General features: G+C 43.6%; 1 protein-coding gene across 1 annotated transcript in view; it reads left to right on the plus strand.

Moving 5' to 3' along the window:
• LOC137433507 (uncharacterized) overlaps nt 1-17194 on the plus strand; it is a 76328-nt gene that overhangs the window by 23105 nt on the left and 36029 nt on the right. The window contains exons 9-11 of the mRNA XM_078771636.1: nt 3285-3373; nt 16196-16282; nt 17039-17080. Of these exons, the coding sequence (XP_078627762.1) occupies nt 3285-3373; nt 16196-16282; nt 17039-17080 (218 nt within the window). The remainder of the gene's footprint in view (nt 1-3284; nt 3374-16195; nt 16283-17038; nt 17081-17194) is intronic.

Genomic DNA, 17194 nt, shown 5'->3' on the forward strand with positions numbered 1-17194 from the left:
TCTCCTTCAGTCCATCCATACATTCTGCAATCAACACCAGATCATCTGTATACAGCAACTCCCACGGTAAACCCTCCTTTACGTTCCGAGCCAGCACCTCCATCACAGCTACAAGGCTGTACAACCACCGTTTAGAGGCCATTTTTCCCCGCAAAGCGGGGGTTGGCCTTTTCGGGGACCGTGGTAGTTGTTGTTTTTTGGTCCCCTTTTTGAAGCAATGTTTTACGGCCGGATGCCCTTCCTGATGCCAACCCTTTTTGCCGCCTTCAACGACAAACAGGGAATTACCAGTGAACTGGTACTCAATTAGCCGACCTCGGAAGGATGACAGGCTGAGTCAACCCCCCTGGCATTAATTCGGCGATCGACCGAGATTCGAACCCAGGATCCTAGGATCCTAAGCCGGCACCCTAGCCGCTAGCCCAACACCAGGGCTAGGCCCAACACCAGCTACAAGGCTGTACAGATGTAGTGAATTTACCTCTGAACTGTGCAGTCTGCTTTGCTTCTCAAACTGATCGTGCACTTTCGAATAAAGAGCTAGTCTTGCACGTGAGGCCCTGTGTCGGACTGTTGTACACCGCACCTTTCCTATGCCATCTCCAGGCGCTGCATAACCTCATTTCCGGGCACCGAAGGGGGCTCGGTAATGACGCCCGCTAAAAGGGAGTACTCGGTTTTCACTCTGGTTGTTTGTTTTCTTGCTTTCTTGTTTGTTTGTTTGTTTGTTTGTCTGGGCGATATCTCAGCCATCCTTTAAGCTGGGAAGCTGAAATTTCAGCACAATAGTGAGCAAGTACTTTGTCAAAAACGGTATTTTTTGTTTTTTGATTAATCAATTAATTGATGAGTTATTTAATTATTAGCGATTAATTGGCACTCTTATACATTTACTTTCTCTTCTGACCATTATCTCAGGCACCTTTTGAGTTAGGAAGCTGAATTTGGACATGCCAAGGATCCTGGGTTCGAATCCTTGTTGATCGCTGAAGTAACACCAGGGGGGTTGAAGGCCTGTCACCCTTCCGAGGTCGGCAAATTGAGTACCAGGTCACTGGTAATTCCCTGTGTGTCGCAACAGGCGACTAACAGGGTTGGCGGCAGGAAGGGCATCCGGCCATAAAACATTGCTTCAAAAAGGGGGCCATGGTGCCCGAAGTGATTTGGCTGCAAAGGCTATTTTTGATTTATTGATTAATCAATTAATCGATTAATTATTTGATTAATGACTAATGTTTTTATTTTTTTTGATTTACAGATTCGGATGAAATGGTGGTGCTTTATATGTTCTATTGGCGAATTGATTAATTATTTATTTATTTTTTATTGTTCTTTATTTATTTTTCTTTATTAATTATTTATTTATTTTCTTTCTCATCTGGCCAATATCTCAGGCACCTTTTGAGCTAGGAAGCTAATATTTGGACATGAGAGTGACCAGGTGATGTGGCCATAAAGGATATTTTTGATTTATTGATTAATCATTGAATCAATTAATTATTTATTGATTAATCAATTAATTATTAAAAATTTTATTAATGACTTTCATTAAATTTCTAAAAGATTCATCTTCGGATGAAGCAGTAGTGGTTTTGTTATGTTATTAGCCAATTGATTAAGAAAATATTTTATGATAATTGCACACCGCACCTTTCCTATGCCATCTCCAGGCGCTGCATAACGTCATTGCCGGGCACCGAAGGGGGCTCAGCAGTGACGCACGCTGAAAGGGAGTACTCAGTTTTTACTCTGGTTGTTTTCTTTCTTTGTTGTTTTCTTGTTTTCTTGTTTGTTTGTTTGTCCGGGCGATATCTCTGCCATCCTTTGAGCTCGGAAGCTGAAATTTCGGCACAATCGTGAGCAAGTCCTTTGTCAAAACTGTATTTTTTGTTTTTTGAATAATCAATTAATTGTGGAGTTTTTAAATTATTAGCGATGAATTAAGTACTTATTTAATTAATCAAATTTCCTTTCTCTTCTGACCATTAACTCAGGCACATTTTGAGTTAGGAAGCTGATATTTGGACATGCCAATGACTTGGTGATTTGGCTGCAAAGGCTATTTTTGATTTATTAATTAATCAATTGATCAATTAATCGACTAATTATTTAATTATTCGATTAATGACTTAGAATTTTTTTTTTTAAGTTACAGATTCTGATGAAATGGTGGTGGTTTATGTGTTCTCTGACCGAATTGATTAATAATTTAATTTTTTAATGATTATTATTTATTTATTTTCATTATTAATAATTTATTTATTTTCTTTCTCATTTGGCCAATATCTCAGGCACCTTTTGAGCTGGGAAGCTAATATTTGGACATGACAGTGACCAAGTGATGTGGCTATCAAGGATATTTTTGATTTATTGATTAATCATTTAATCGATGAATTATTTATTGATTTAATCAATTAATTATTTAATTTTTTATTAATGACTTATTTAATTAAATTTCTAAAAGATACATCTTTGGATGAAGCACGAGTGGTTTAGTTTTGCTATTCGCCAATTGATTAAGAAAATATTTTGTGATAATATTTTATTGATTTTAATTATACAATTAATCAATCAATTTATTGTACACCTCTCCCTTGCAATGCAGTCTCTATGAGCTGCACTGCGGTATTGCCGGGCGCCGGAGGCACCCCAGCAATGCCGCACCGTAGGATATTTAATTATTTGGCATGGGGGCAGTGTAGTTTGAATCTATCTGTACTTGTTTTTGGCTTTTTTGGTCCGACGAAGGGTTGATGCCAGAAATGTCAACTTCCCCTCGCTTCCAACTGTGGAAAGCATTGCTCGATCAATGTCCTTCCTGGTGATTCCATCCGTTCCAGTAAATCAAATGGTGCTTCACAGGTGGTGTGTTTGCTCACAAATGTGTGGTCCCTCTGAAGGAACTTGTGCTGGGTATTCTGTCTGGTCACATTAGTTTAGAGACATTAAACATCTCATGGTGTCTTTCATGACGAGTTGGCAAGTCAACGCCGGCACCCTGAGCAAATTACAAATTCCTGCCTTTACCCAATACAATCATGTCAGGCCTCGCCAACCAGTTCCTGAAAGACTTGGGTCAATTCTGCATGTTCTGAGCCCTTGACTTCTTAGGAAGGGATATGGTTTGTGAACATTTGGCTGGCAAAGAATAAGACAAAGACTAATTGATGAAATTGATGTCTCATTTCCACAATGTACACACATCTGAACACGGTGATATTCTCTCCATTGATCTTTTTCTGTCTCAATATCTGTTTTATGTTCATTTTGCCTCTTCTTTCCAGGATCTTCTCTCCGTCATGGTGAAGATGATAAGCGTACTTTCAGTTATAAGAATAGAGTACTTCCAGAGTTCGATGTGGGGCATGTCGTGGTAAGCAAGACATTCAATTACCTTTTTCCAGTAATTGCTCGGTTTGTGTCACGGATGCTTTCCTGAAATGTCCGACGATTATCAAAACGATTTAAATCAAAATAATTTTTATTCCTCCACCGACGAAGTCGCCAGAGACATTATGTTTTCAGGTTGTCCGTCCGGATGTCCTTCCGTCCATATGACCATACGTACGTCTGTGGATCCGTCCGTGATAGGATTTCGTTACTGCGTTAACTTAAGAAGGGTTGAAGGGATGTTAGTCAAACTTGGTGCAGGTATGTATAATGAGTTAAAAATGAACTGATTCGATTTTGGGGTCATGAGGTTAAAGGTCATCGGTCATGTTAGGTAAAAATCCTGTTACCGTGATAACATGTGAACCAGTGATGTGATTCTGACCATAGGTGGTCCAAGTGCGTATCGTTTGATACAAAGATGAACTTATTTGATTTTGGCATCAAGAGGTCAAAGGTCAAAGTCTGTGATAGGTGTCGAACTTGAGAACGACGAAAGCAATCTAATTCAAACTTGGCACAGGTATGTTTAATGATTTGAAGATTTATTGATTCGATTTTTGGGGCAAGAGGTCAAAGGTCAGAGGTCCCGTTAAGTAAAAAAAATCTGTCACTGTTCTAACTTGCGAATCGGTGATGGGATTTTGCCTAAACTTGATATAAGTATTGTCATGCGAATCCCTCAGGGTTAACACCAAGGACCGCGGATGGACCAAAATGGCTTTACTGGATGCGACGATCAAACACGGATTTTACTTCTGTAGCGCGGGAAGAAGAAGGGAAGTGGAAGCTGCGGCAAAAGCGCTTACCTTCAGCGAACCGACGGCAGCTTCGATCCTGCAGGAAAATTAATGAACTCGAACAACGAATTAGAATGTACAAAAATAGAGATTTATTCACGGACCCGATACAATGAAACGTGACGGCAATCAAATAAACTAAATCCTATATTGGGATCCCACACACCAGAATCAACAACAGGACACAGGAATGAATGAAAGGAAAATAAGCATTATGGTGTGTATTTGTGAAATGTGGTGCATCTTAACTGTCCGTCTGTAGTCGTGTCGTATCCACCATGGCTCCAAGCTCCGGTGCGGAGAAACCCTCCGTCCGCCTTGCACGCTTCGCTAGGCCCAAGCCAACGCCCTCGCTCCAAACCCCTCGCCGTTCGCACACGAGGTCCCGCCCGTTCACGGCACCGAGCCTCGCTCCTGCACCATGCATATGGTGAACCAACGACCACCAGGACCTCTCAAGACCAAGAAGAAGCGCAAGAGCTTCAAGCACAGAGAGATATCATGCAAGAGACAGAGCTAGAGCTGGAGTTGCTGAAAAATGTCCTGCAGCGCCCTTTTATAACCTGGGCGGTGACGTCAGCCTTGGCGCGCCACCAACCAGTGCCTTCCACCGAACCTTCTATCGCCTTCCCTCCAATCACACGTTCCCTGTGGCGTGGTCATAGCTCGTGTCACGCGATGTTGCTAGGCCTAGCTGGTGGTGTAGCTGACGGCAGCCACCCGGCGGTGCCCCGATCTGGCTTCTTCCAAAGTCGTTGTAAGGGAAGGGGATTTAATTACTGTGTGCGCTAAAGGGCCTATCTAAGTGTTTACAGGTGTGCGTTGCCATAAGGGACAAAGGTTTGACGACAGAGGGGACGACGAACAAAGGAATCTTTATCCATAATCCCTGCACTATATAGCACGCCCTGCTCCCTCGTAGTGGGGACATCAATACAGCTTATCCCGGCAAACCTGACTAACATAGAACTTATTACAGGTAGATTCCTTATCGCGACAGTCGAATACCTTCCTATACAGATCTACCTGGCTCCAGATATTCCTCTACCCCACCGACATAATAGTATGTATAATGATGCGAAGATGCACTGATTACATTTTTTCATCAAATGTGAGAAATGAGGTGATTTTGTGATTTTGGTAAGGTCATATGTCATGTCAGCTAAAAAGGTGATACTTGAGAACAGCTGAATGGATTTATATGAAACATGGCACAAGTACTGTATGTGTAATGATGTAATAATGTGGGCGTATTGGTCGATGTCACGACGTCGAAGTGTCGTTCTAGTTATCATTAGCATTACTAGGATAAGCTTGTGATGCGTTCTTAATGTTGCCACTTCACATATTGTATTTCACTTTTTACCGATGATATTCCTCTGTTTTTGAGTAACTAGGGCATGCCCGTACTATATATATATCTAAAATTATATCCCCCCCCTCTATTTACATGGAATGGTTTGGTCCATTCGCAAAGCCAAAGGCAAAGCGAACGGCTTGCGAGTACGGTGACAATCCCCCCCCTCTATTTACATCAAATGGTTTGGTCCATTCGCAACGACCACAGAACCCCCCCCCTCTATTTACATCAAATGGTTTGGTCCATTCGCAACGCCAAAGCGAACGGCGAACGGCTAAATCGCCATAGCTCGGTAACTACTTGTCCGATTAATTTCAAACCTTGAAAAGGCACATCCTCGGGTCCCCAGCAATATACCTGGCAAGTTTAAAGTATATCGGACCCGTGGTTGTCGAGAAACAGCGGTCACAGACAAACATACAAACATACAAACAAACATACACACAGAGATTAGTGGAATTATAGATAGACTAGGGCATGCCCGTACTATATATATATCTAAAATTATATCCCCCCCCTCTATTTACATGGAATGGTTTGGTCCATTCGCAAAGCCAAAGGCAAAGCGAACGGCTTGCGAGTACGGTGACAATCCCCCCCTCTATTTACATGAAATGGTTTGGTCCATTCGCAACGCCAAAGCGAACGGCGAACGGCTAAATCGCCATAGCTCGGTAACTACTTGTCCGATTAATTTCAAACCTTGAAAAGGCACATCCTCGGGTCCCCAGCAATATACCTGGCAAGTTTCAAGTATATCGGACCGGTAGTTGTCGAGAAACAGCGGTCACAGACATACATACATACAAACATACAAACATACAAACATACAAACATACAAACATACACACAGAGATTACTGGAATTATAGATAGATGCCAGCTATATTCAAGTACACAAACGTACAGTAGCTCTGTCGACGATTTTGCAATCTTCCAATTTGGTACTTTGCGATGTATAATGGCATTTTTATCAGTCTTGCAAGTTCTGAAAATGTTCGAGAATCAAAGGTGTGGCTTATAAAGCGACGTAAATGTGAGTTGAGGCGACGCAAGTAGGGTATTGCTATAATCGCGTGACGACATAATGGGTGGTCTTACTCTATTTATTTATTTATTTATTATATCAATTATTTCCTTCTTTTTAGTTCCCATGAGATATCTTATAGTCGTTGATGTGAGATGCCTAGCCTGGGTTTGAATCCCAGCCCAGCTATAAACTGTCATTCCTGTGTTTCATAGGCAGGGTGATTCATCAATGTGTGTGCCCTCCCTCGGATGGATTTTAAACTGGTCATCCTTGTGCCGGAATTAGTTGTAGGACATCGAATATCCCATGGTGTTCTTCACAAATAGGAGGCAAACTATCGCTGGCACCATGAACACATTTCAAATTCCTTTCCTAACTTCTTGAGCCGGAGTCGCGACTTCACCAGCATTGTGGCCAAATATCTGCTCTGCCTGGAGCAGGAGTTCCCAACCTTTTTTGTGTTATGGCCCCCTTGGCTCCCAGAGCACATCCCCAGCACCCATCTCCCTTTTTGCGAGGGTCGAGCGGCAGAGCGTGTGTAAGCAGGCTATGGGGGTCTGGGGGCAAGCCCCCCAGAAATGTTTTGATTTATATGTGCTCTGTGGTGCATTCTGAGAGGTGTTTTTTTTCCTTTAATTGGCTATTTTGCTTGTATGAGAATCGGTAAATTATTACACAGAAAATGAGGAATTCCAAGTGGCCAACATGAACATTTAGTTCCATAGTTTTTTTCTGTTCCTTACTGGCTCCCAACTACATCGTTTTTGGAAGAAGCAAACAAAGCAACGTCGCTCGAATGATGCATGTTTGATATGAGATTTTAATATTATCAGTAACAACACTATGGACAGCATATAATAGAACTGTCACACACGAAAACAGTATGAAAAGGTTCCAAGTCAAGAATATGTGAAAACTAAAAACCTCTGTTATGTCTGTATTTAACACAGTGTGTTATGATCACACAAAATGAAACTCAGTTCGACAACAACTCAGGTAATCAAAACTCGTGACGCGGTGCATGCGCCGTAAAAGTGAATTAAAAACTCAGTGGGATGGCTTAAATTGCATTTTAGCTACCAATTGGGGTATCCATGGTTGAGTCACAGTCAGGGCACAGTGGAGGTCATCTTCCACGTGGATCCGATTACGCTGTTTCAATTTGATATTCAACAGCGTGGAAAACCCCACTTCGCAGAGATAGGTAGACGAGAATGGCAGAAGCAACCGGATAGTTATCTGGCTGATATTAGGGAAGCGACCCATTCCCTCCCAAAACTCCGTCAAGCTCTTCTCTTCTAATGTGTCTTTGGCAAATCAATCGTTTCGGAGATTCAGGAATTCATCTTGCATTGCCTCCGGCATGCTCTCCACGCAAAGGTTGACGGAAAAAGGATTCCTCACAATTTTTGCCTCATTCTTGTCTAAATCACAAAAATACTTATGAAATTCCAGCTCCAGTGACTGCAGATGCTCAAGAATATCATTTTTCAGTATGGGATTTTTTTTTTTTTTTTTTTTTTTTTTTTTTTTGTACACAAGATCGAGGCTCGTGAAAGAGCGAACATTAATCACACAGAAAGACAAACCGACACATAAAACATATAACATCGGGAGCGGTAGACAAGATGGGGAGAGAGGGGGAAGGACACAAACACAACATTTGAGAGCAGGGACCGAGAGACATGGAGACATCGAGAGATCTGAGAGAGGGCGAGGGCTTTGGGGGGGGGGGGGGGGGCATGGGAAGGGGGCGGTGGGAGAGGTATAAAACATATGGACACTGCCAGGACTTCCAGGAAAGAAGTTGGAATTTCAAACAAGGTGGATCTGGGGTGAATTAGCGGGGGTAGAAAAGATCAAGGTTTTGGATGGGGGAAGATAAGAGATGGTGGTGAACAGCTGTTTTAAAGACCTGGAGGGAGGAGTGGGATTGAAGGGAGTGAGGGAGTTTGTTCCAGAGGCGGGAGAAAAGAGGAATGAAAGAGTGAAGGTGAGCAGAGAGCCGAGATTTCGGCAGTTTAACCATCAGAGGGTTGCTGGCAGATCTTGTGCGACCTGTAGGAATATTTGGGGGACAGAGCACAGAGAGAGCTGGGGGTGCAAGGCCGGAGAGGAGTCGGTAGAAGACAGAAAGACCACCTACCTGCCTGCGGTGAGTGAGTGAAAGGCCCTCAGAGATAGCTTCATCGCGGGAGATTCCAATAATTCTGAAAGCTTTGGTTTCAACAGCGTGAAGCCGAGCTAGGTGTGAGGCAGGAGCACCGGCCCATAGGGGAGAACAGTATTCCATTGAGCTGCGGATGAAAGCCTTGTATGTGGTGAGGATCTCAGGTGTGCCAATGAAGGACTTCGCACGACGGAGGATGCCCAGTCGGCGACTGGCTTTGGAGGCCAGCTTGGAAATGTGGTTTTCCCAAGAAAGATCATGGCAGATAGTGAGACCCAAAATCTTGAGCGACAGAACTTCTTGGAGAGGATTGTTGAGAAAGTAGATGGGAGGGTTGTCCAGTCGATCTTTTCGGAGAGACATAGTAAGAGTGTGAGATTTGTCAGGATTGAAAGACATGTTCCACTTGTTTGACCAGTCTGTGATTTTGTCCAGGCCTTCAGAGAGTGAGGAGGCAGCAGACTGCCGATCTGAGGGAAGAGGAATGGAGCGGCAGAGAGTGGAGTCATCAGCAAAGAGATAGAGAGGATTTTCGAGAGAGTCAGAGAGATCATTGATGAAGACCAGAAAAAGCACGGGGCCCAGAACACTGCCTTGGGGAACTCCAGCCTGAACAGGAAGAGGAGATGAGAGAAACCCATTCAGGGCCACACGTTGACGACGACTAGAGAGGAAGTCCGCCAGCCATGCATGGAGATTTCCATGGATACCAAAGGAGGAGAGTTTGGTGAGCAGAGCGGGGTGCCAGACCGTGTCGAAGGCACGTGATATGTCGAGGGAGACAGCTCTAATTTCCTGTTTGGCATTGAGGACCTCCATCCATTGTTGAGACAGCAGAAGCAGCATGTCCAGAGTAGAGTGACCTGGTCTGAAACCAAATTGATGATCAGAGATCAAGCCATTGGAGAAGAGGAAAGATTTCATATCCGAAGCAATGATGGATTCCATGACTTTGCTGATAATTGGGAGAAGGCTGATTGGTCTGTAGTTGCTAGGATCTGTTTTTGCACCTTTTTTGTGCAAAGCGGTGATGTTGGCTGATTTCCAAGCAGATGGCAGTTGACCTTGAGCAAAAGAGAGGGTGAAGAGAACAGAGAGAGGGTGAGATAGAGCAGCAGAGCAGGATTTTAGGACCCGTGGGCTGATGCCGTCGGGTCCAGTTGCAGAATCAGAGTCGAGGGTTGACAGAAACTTTTCCACCTTGTCAGGAGGAAAGGACACGGAGTCCAGGAGCAGCAGGGTACGACTGGGTATGGTGGGTACAGAGAGGGATGGGTTTGGGACACAAGATTTAGAGGCAAACACAGAGTTGAGGCATTCAGCTTTTTCACGTGCGGAGTCAGCTGTGTAGCCGTTTGAGGTAAGGGAGGGGATGGAGGGGGAACAAACACCAGAAACGGATTTGACCAGACGCCACCAGGATTTGGAAGAGGGAGACAGATAAGAGAGTTCGGTCTTGAGAACGTGAAGATATTGTTTCCTGGCTCTCCTGAGGGTGGACACACACTTGTTTCGGGCTTTGTGAAAGGAAATGAGATTTCCTTCCGTTGGATTTGCTTTCCAGGAGACGAAGGCCAGTTGTTTCTGGGCAACAGCCTCACCACAAGATTCCGTGTACCATGGACGGGAGGAAGGGTATGACAACTGAAGACGAGATGGGATAAATCTGTGCATGAGAGAGAGCAATTTACTTTGGAAGAATTCCCAGGATGAGTTGATGTCAGAGGTGGTAGAGATGGGAGACCAGTCCAGATGATTGATGGCTGCTTGAAGACCGTGCCAGTTGGCCTGAGTGAAATGCCAGACTCGTCGACGCTGAGCAGGCTCCCTGAGGATGGTCAGAGAGATGTCCACTTTAACAAGGACATGATCAGATGATCCGATCGGAGCAGAAGAAGAGCAGCAGACATTTTCAGGGAAGTTAGTCATAACCAAGTCCAGAAGAGAAGATGTTCCGTTGACTGAGATCCGGGTCGGGAAATTGACAGATTGTGTCAGTCCCAGTGAGTCGCAGAAGTCCTTTGCTGAGGAGCCATGGCTGGTGAGAGAGGTACCCACACCCAGCCAACTGGCATGATGACAGTTGAAATCACCACATATGAGGAAGAGAGAGTTGGGATGAGTAGATAGAAGTTGGTCCATATCGTCAGACAGCGAGATGTAGATGGAGTCATCACTGTTTGGTGGACAGTACAACACACATATGAACAAGAGGTGGGAGCGAAGGGGAAGCCGTAGCCAGAGGTATTCCTGGGGGTGAGGTGGAGAGAGTGCAGTGCAGGGCGAGTGAGGAAGAGAGTTTTTGATAAAGATAGCAACCCCGCCTCCAGGACGAGGCTCAGGTCTATCACACCGGAGGAGGGAGTAGCCCGGGAGAGATACTATGGATTGAGCTCTTTTCCCATGCTGTCTTGCCATTCAGACATTCTTTCGAACATGGCAATGTTTCCTGTGTTCACATTCCTGTGCCAGTTTTGGAGCTTGGCAACAAATCCTCTGAGATGATCGTGGAAAAGAATAATATTAGTCGCTCTTCCTTGGAGCTTGAGGTTCAGCTGGTTCCGCTGCTCGAAAATGTCAGCAAGATAAGCAAGTTGTTCGTTCCACAATTCTTTGTCGTAATGCTGCAGGAGGTCATGTTTTCCTTGAAGATTCAAGAAATGTTTGACTTCCGCACGAAGTTCAAAGACGCGGTTCAGAACATTCCCTTTTGAAAGCCAGCATACAGCAGTATAGTACAGCAACGTTTCATGTTCCGCGTTCATGTCTTTGCACAGCTCCTTGAACATTTGGGTGTTGAGAGTCCCTGCCTTGATGTAGTTAACAATCTTGATTACGACTTCAATAACTTTCTTCAATGAGAGAGGGAGAGTCTTACAAGCCAGGGCGTAGCGATGAATCGTAGTGGGTTCCTTTCGCTTGTGGTGCCAGCATCTTCACTTTTGCTTGGAATCCGGATTTGGAACCAAGCATGGCAGGAGCACCGTCAGTGCAGACACCGCATACATTCTCTCACTGAATTTCTCCCACATCGAAGAACGACTTCATTTTTTCCATGACGTCGTTAGCTTTTGTCATTGTTTCCAGGGCACTACAGAACAAGAATTCTTCCTTGATATCATCTTCCTTGACATAGCGAACGGATGCCAGTAGTTCAGAGCAGGAACTAACATCGGTTGATTCATCATGTTGAAAAGAAAACAAGCCAAAAGGCACCACCTTAATCTCATGGATGATCTGTTGTTTCACATGTCACGGATACGATGCTGCACTGTGTTATTCGATAAAGACACCTGTTCAACTTTGCGAGCCTCTGCCTTGCCGAGAACCCGTTCGACAATGAGGAGGGTACAAGGCTTGATGAGTGTCTCCCCAATTGAGTGGGTTTTTTTCTTCTTTGCAATTTCAAGAGAAACTTCATAAGAAGCCTGGACAGTTGCTACATTTTGTTGTTGAAAAGCTCCTCCCTCATCCAACTTCTGTCGCTTTAAAAATTTTCAAGCAGCTTGAAAAATTCGGGATCCTGCTTTGCATGTTGTGCGTGATTTGTCTCGAGGTGCAACTTCAACTTGGATGGCCTCATGGATTCAGGACTCAAAACCTTGTGACACAGCACACATTGTGGTTTCTCTTGGCCAGACACGGTAATGGATGTGAATCCAAGCTTTATGTATTCGTCAAGATACTTTCTTTTTTTACTCCCAGAAGCCATAACGTCAAATCTGTAATAAGTAAAAATCAAAACAATATCAAATTCAAAACAATAAAAAAAAAAAAAAAATTGTAACAGTTTTGAGAACCTGCACTTAGTAAATTGTTTGTAAAGTTCCATTGTAAATAATTCCCTGTAAATACTGCTGTAAATATCCCCATTTCTTGTAAAGGTCAAAGGTCGCACCCAAGCTAGTCCACATTGCAACAGGCAGGACACCATAGGACCTCTCAATAGATATTTCCTTAATATGTGTTTAGTTAAGGCTGTGTTTCCAATAGTTGAATCGACGTTGCATTAATCAAATAACCTAGGCCCCTTGCAACCCCATTCATCTGGCGGCGCAGCCGCCCTTTCATTGGTGCCAACGTTCTGCCAACTGGATCCACTGGCCCGTGTGAGACGCCATAAGCCATGAGGTAAAGCCCGAAAAAGGAGGCAGAGCGCCAAGATGGAGGTGTGGCCACGTCATCTCACCATCAAGGTCGTGGCCGGTAAGCCCTCGCCGGCTAACCAAGGCTGAGGGGAGTCGACCGGGAGGCGTGCCCTCAGAGACGCGGCTTGATTCGTGCGGCGAGCAATAAAAGCGGTCACGGGGACTGCTTACGGAGATGAGTGAGGGAGCACGCAGATGAGACAGGAGAAGAGCACGTAGAGGAGAGGGAGGAGCACAGACGTGCACGGAGAACCTTTTGTTGGCCCAAACATTCCTTTGTGCGTACGAGAATCGGTGCGCTCGCCGCAGCAATATCACCAGCGCTGCCGGCCGGGTTTTGCCGCTGAACCAGAGCGTGGGCGTTCGAGCGGGACCTCGACGTCGTGCCGTCATCCCCGGACCTTTTCCTGCTCCGCCAGCTCCTTGGACCGTCTCATCCTTCCAGCCATTCCTACCATTGCCATCTCCCACCCGTGTAAGTGTGTCTGTATTGTCCTGGGCGTATGATAAGTAAGACCGTATAGATAAGCTTGCCCTGTGTCCTGCTTTGCCTCTTTTGTATATTCTTGCCCTTTCGTTTTCCTCTTGTAGAAGAGAAATAAACCTGTGTTCCTTCTTTACCTTTGGTTTCTCTCTTCATTCGATCGCTCTCGTCCTTTCTTTCAATTGAATATCTGTGGCACGATTTGGCCAACCGCTATAATCGGGTGTAGTCTGTTAATAACGGCCCGAGTCGCAGCGCGCTTCGCTCGGCGCATCCATTGACGCTGCGGCCCGGGTGGAAATATCTCCTCGCTTACGGCCGGTCCTAGTACGCAGGTATTTGGGGATACCACCATTGACCCATGACCCTGGCTACGACCGACCGGAAGTGACGTCATATTTCCAGGACCGGGAGGATCGGCCAGTGAAAACGACCAGGGGATTGACCCCCAATTGATAACGGGAGTGCCGACCCCGGATCCGCAACAATATATATATTTTAGTATGGTTCAAATTACCCCATGGCCCCCCGAGAAATACACCATGGCCCCCAGGTTGGGAACCACGGGCCAAGAGTATGGTACATGAATATGAATATGAATATGAACATGATGATGATGATTATCGAGTTGATGTGAAATAATCATTTAAACATGGCTTTGTCATTACCCTTGCCAGAAGAGAGGGTATTGCATTTGAGTCTGTTAGTTACTTGGCAATTTTTTTTTTTTGGACAAGGATGTTGATCACGTGTGTGTGTGTGTGTGTGTGTGTGTGTGTGTGTGTGTGTGTGTGTGTGTGTGTGTGTGTGTGTGTGTGTGTGTGTGTGTGTGTGTGTGTGTGTGTGTGTGTGTGTGTGTGTGTGTGTGTCCGTCCGTCCGTCCGTCCGTCCGTCCGTCCGTCCGTCCACTCACTGATACTTGCCTGCATGTAACAATTTGAAACTGATCTTCACAAAATCGTAAAGTTTGTGGTCCGACAAAATGAAGTCAAATGGTTTCTTTTGGTCAAACACTTTTTTTCAAATCTCTAAAATCCTCAATTTTCATCCCATTGACTTGAAATTTGACGAGGATTTGTATATCTGGTCACTGAATTCAATCATCATGCATATTTGAGGTCAACATAGGCCAAAAGGTCACCAACGTTTCTCGGATTACTAAAATCCTCAATTTTCATCAGATTAACTTGAAATTTGAAAAGGATTTGCATATCTGGTCACTGAATTCAAACACCAAGTATTTTTGAGATCAACATCGGCCAGATTTCTAGAATCCTCAATTTTCATCCGCTTAAATTGAAATTTGGAGAGGATTTGTATATCTGGTCAGTTAATTCAACCACCAAGTATGTTTGAGGTCAACATCAGCCAAAAGGTCAACATAGGCCATAGGTCAACAAATAAGCTGCAATTTCTAAAATCCTCAATTTTCATACAATTGACTTGAAATTTGAAGAGGATTTGCATTTGAGGTCACTGAATATAACCACCAATTATCTTTGAGGTCAACATCAACCAAAAGGTCAACATAGGCCAAATTATTTAAAATTGTTAATTTTCATCTGATGACTTGAAATTTGAAGAGGATTTGCACGTCGGTTTACTGAATTCAACCACCAACTATTTTTGAGGTCATCATGGACCAACAACCAATTTTAGGGATTTTGCAAGTATCGTGCCATGCACGACATATTTGTTGTGTGTCTGTTACTTGGCAAAAAAAAAAAAAATTGACGTTGAATGTTGATCATTCCTGTTTGTGTGTGTGTTTGTGTGTTTGTTTGTCTGTCCGGTCACGTATACTTGCCTGCAGATCACAATTTTAAACTGATCGTCACGAAACTTCACCAAATGGTAGAGTTTGTGGTCCGACAAAATCAAATTTATTTTGAGGTCAAAAGGTCAGCTTAGGCCAAAGGTCAAACACTTTTTTTTCAAATTTCTAAAATCCTCAATTTTCATCCGATTGATTTGAAATATGAATAGGATTTTCATATCAGCGAACTGAAACCAACCACCAACTATTTTTGAGGTCAACATGGACCAAAAGGTCAACCGAGGCCAAATTTCTAAAATTGTCAATTTTCATCTGATTAACTTAAAATTTGAAGAAGATTTGCATATCAGGTCACTGAATTCAACCACTAATTATTTTTGAGGTCAAAAGGATGCACTACTGAGTGCCATTCTGCTTTGTTTTGTTTTGCCAAGTGTTGCTGCATGAGTGATTTTTCATTTGTCTGTCTCAGTCTGTCTGTCTGTTTGTCTTCACAGAATAAATATGATTTTCTCTGCAAGCGTTGGTCCGATTGGCAGGAAATTTTCACCATCGACATTTGACAGGAAAATTTCACTCCTTTTGCAGAGTTTTTAAAAGATAATTACGACATCATAGGTCACATGGTACGGGCGCCATCCTGGAAAAACCGAAAAACTTTGCATCTCCATATCTCCAAAAGCACTGCATAATAAAAATTGAGACATGGCTTATTGTAAAGAACTCTTCATGGGGAATAACATATGTTAATGATGATGTCATAGGTGCCTCCATTATGATGTCATAATTCGATAAGTACTAAACTTAATCCGATCAAAATGAAATTTTATGAGCTCAATCAAGGGGTAAATTAGTGGAGAAAACAAAACGACGTCATCGGTCACGTGGTTCGGCCGCCATATTTGTTTTAACACAAAGCCTTAAAAACCACCAAAAACACGTCCTGGCGAGGGTCTGCAATCTCTGATTGCTCTTTCTTAATTCTATTTTATTTCAGAAGCAATGTTGTGAAGCTCTGTTTGTGCCTTTGTTTTCAGTTCGATGAGTGGGAGGTTATCTCCAAAATTGGAGAAGGAAGTACTGGATTCGTTTACAAAGCAAAGAATGTCAACTCTGCAAAAAAGGTACAAGCTGTGTGATGTACCTGCTATGTCTTCATTTCACTTTCTGGGAGATGGAACAGTTTGTGGGAGAGCGAGATAGAACACAGAACTGTACACGGTGGAAAATACAGACAGCAGGCAGTGTAGAGGGACACGACGGGGAGACACATGGAAGAAGGACGAGAGCAAAGGGATCGGGAAATTCTGCATCTGAATGTATCGTATCTTCTCTATTTCTGATGAGATGAACGATGCTTTTTGTTTTGACTTGCAGGCCCCACATCACTCCTGCAAAAAATTACATCATAGATGTGATTGCAATGAACAAATAATGTGTAATCTGTGACAGATGATGGTTGAGTGTCAAATATCACCAAAAATAATGTGGAAAATCACTGGATGCAAAGTTGAGGGGGCTTCTTCATTCCTACCATTGATTTTTCTTTTCTTTTTTCCCCTCAATTCACACTTTGATGCCCATCACTGCTCCTCACCCCCTCCCACTCCCTCATCGCTTGTACCTCAATGTTTTGTCCTTCCAATTCTTAACACTCGACTAGATTCACTTGTGGTGTATTGATGTAATCGTTTACCTATTCCCCTTTTTATCGTCCGTCTATGTGAAATTGTTCCTTTCTGTCATTTATCTCCGACGTTGACTTTAGTATAAACAGATATAATAATTGTACATCACCACACACCAATATCATATATTTTACTCATTTTCCCAAATTGTAACTGAGATGTTGTAATACGATCTCTTGTCGCCTCTTTCAGGTTGCTTTGAAGTTGACAAAATCTGTGGGAGATGGAGACATTGTAAGTTTGTGTTTATATTGAGATATTGGTGTTTTTAACTGTTGAACTAACAACACAGTTTAACTTACCTCTGAACTGTCCTAGTAGAATCTTTGTCCGTTATACATCTTTGTC

The sequence above is a fragment of the Myxine glutinosa genome, chromosome 1, assembly GCF_964187855.1.
Source record: "Myxine glutinosa chromosome 1, kmMyxGlut1.1, whole genome shotgun sequence".
Taxonomy (NCBI): domain Eukaryota; kingdom Metazoa; phylum Chordata; class Myxini; order Myxiniformes; family Myxinidae; genus Myxine; species Myxine glutinosa.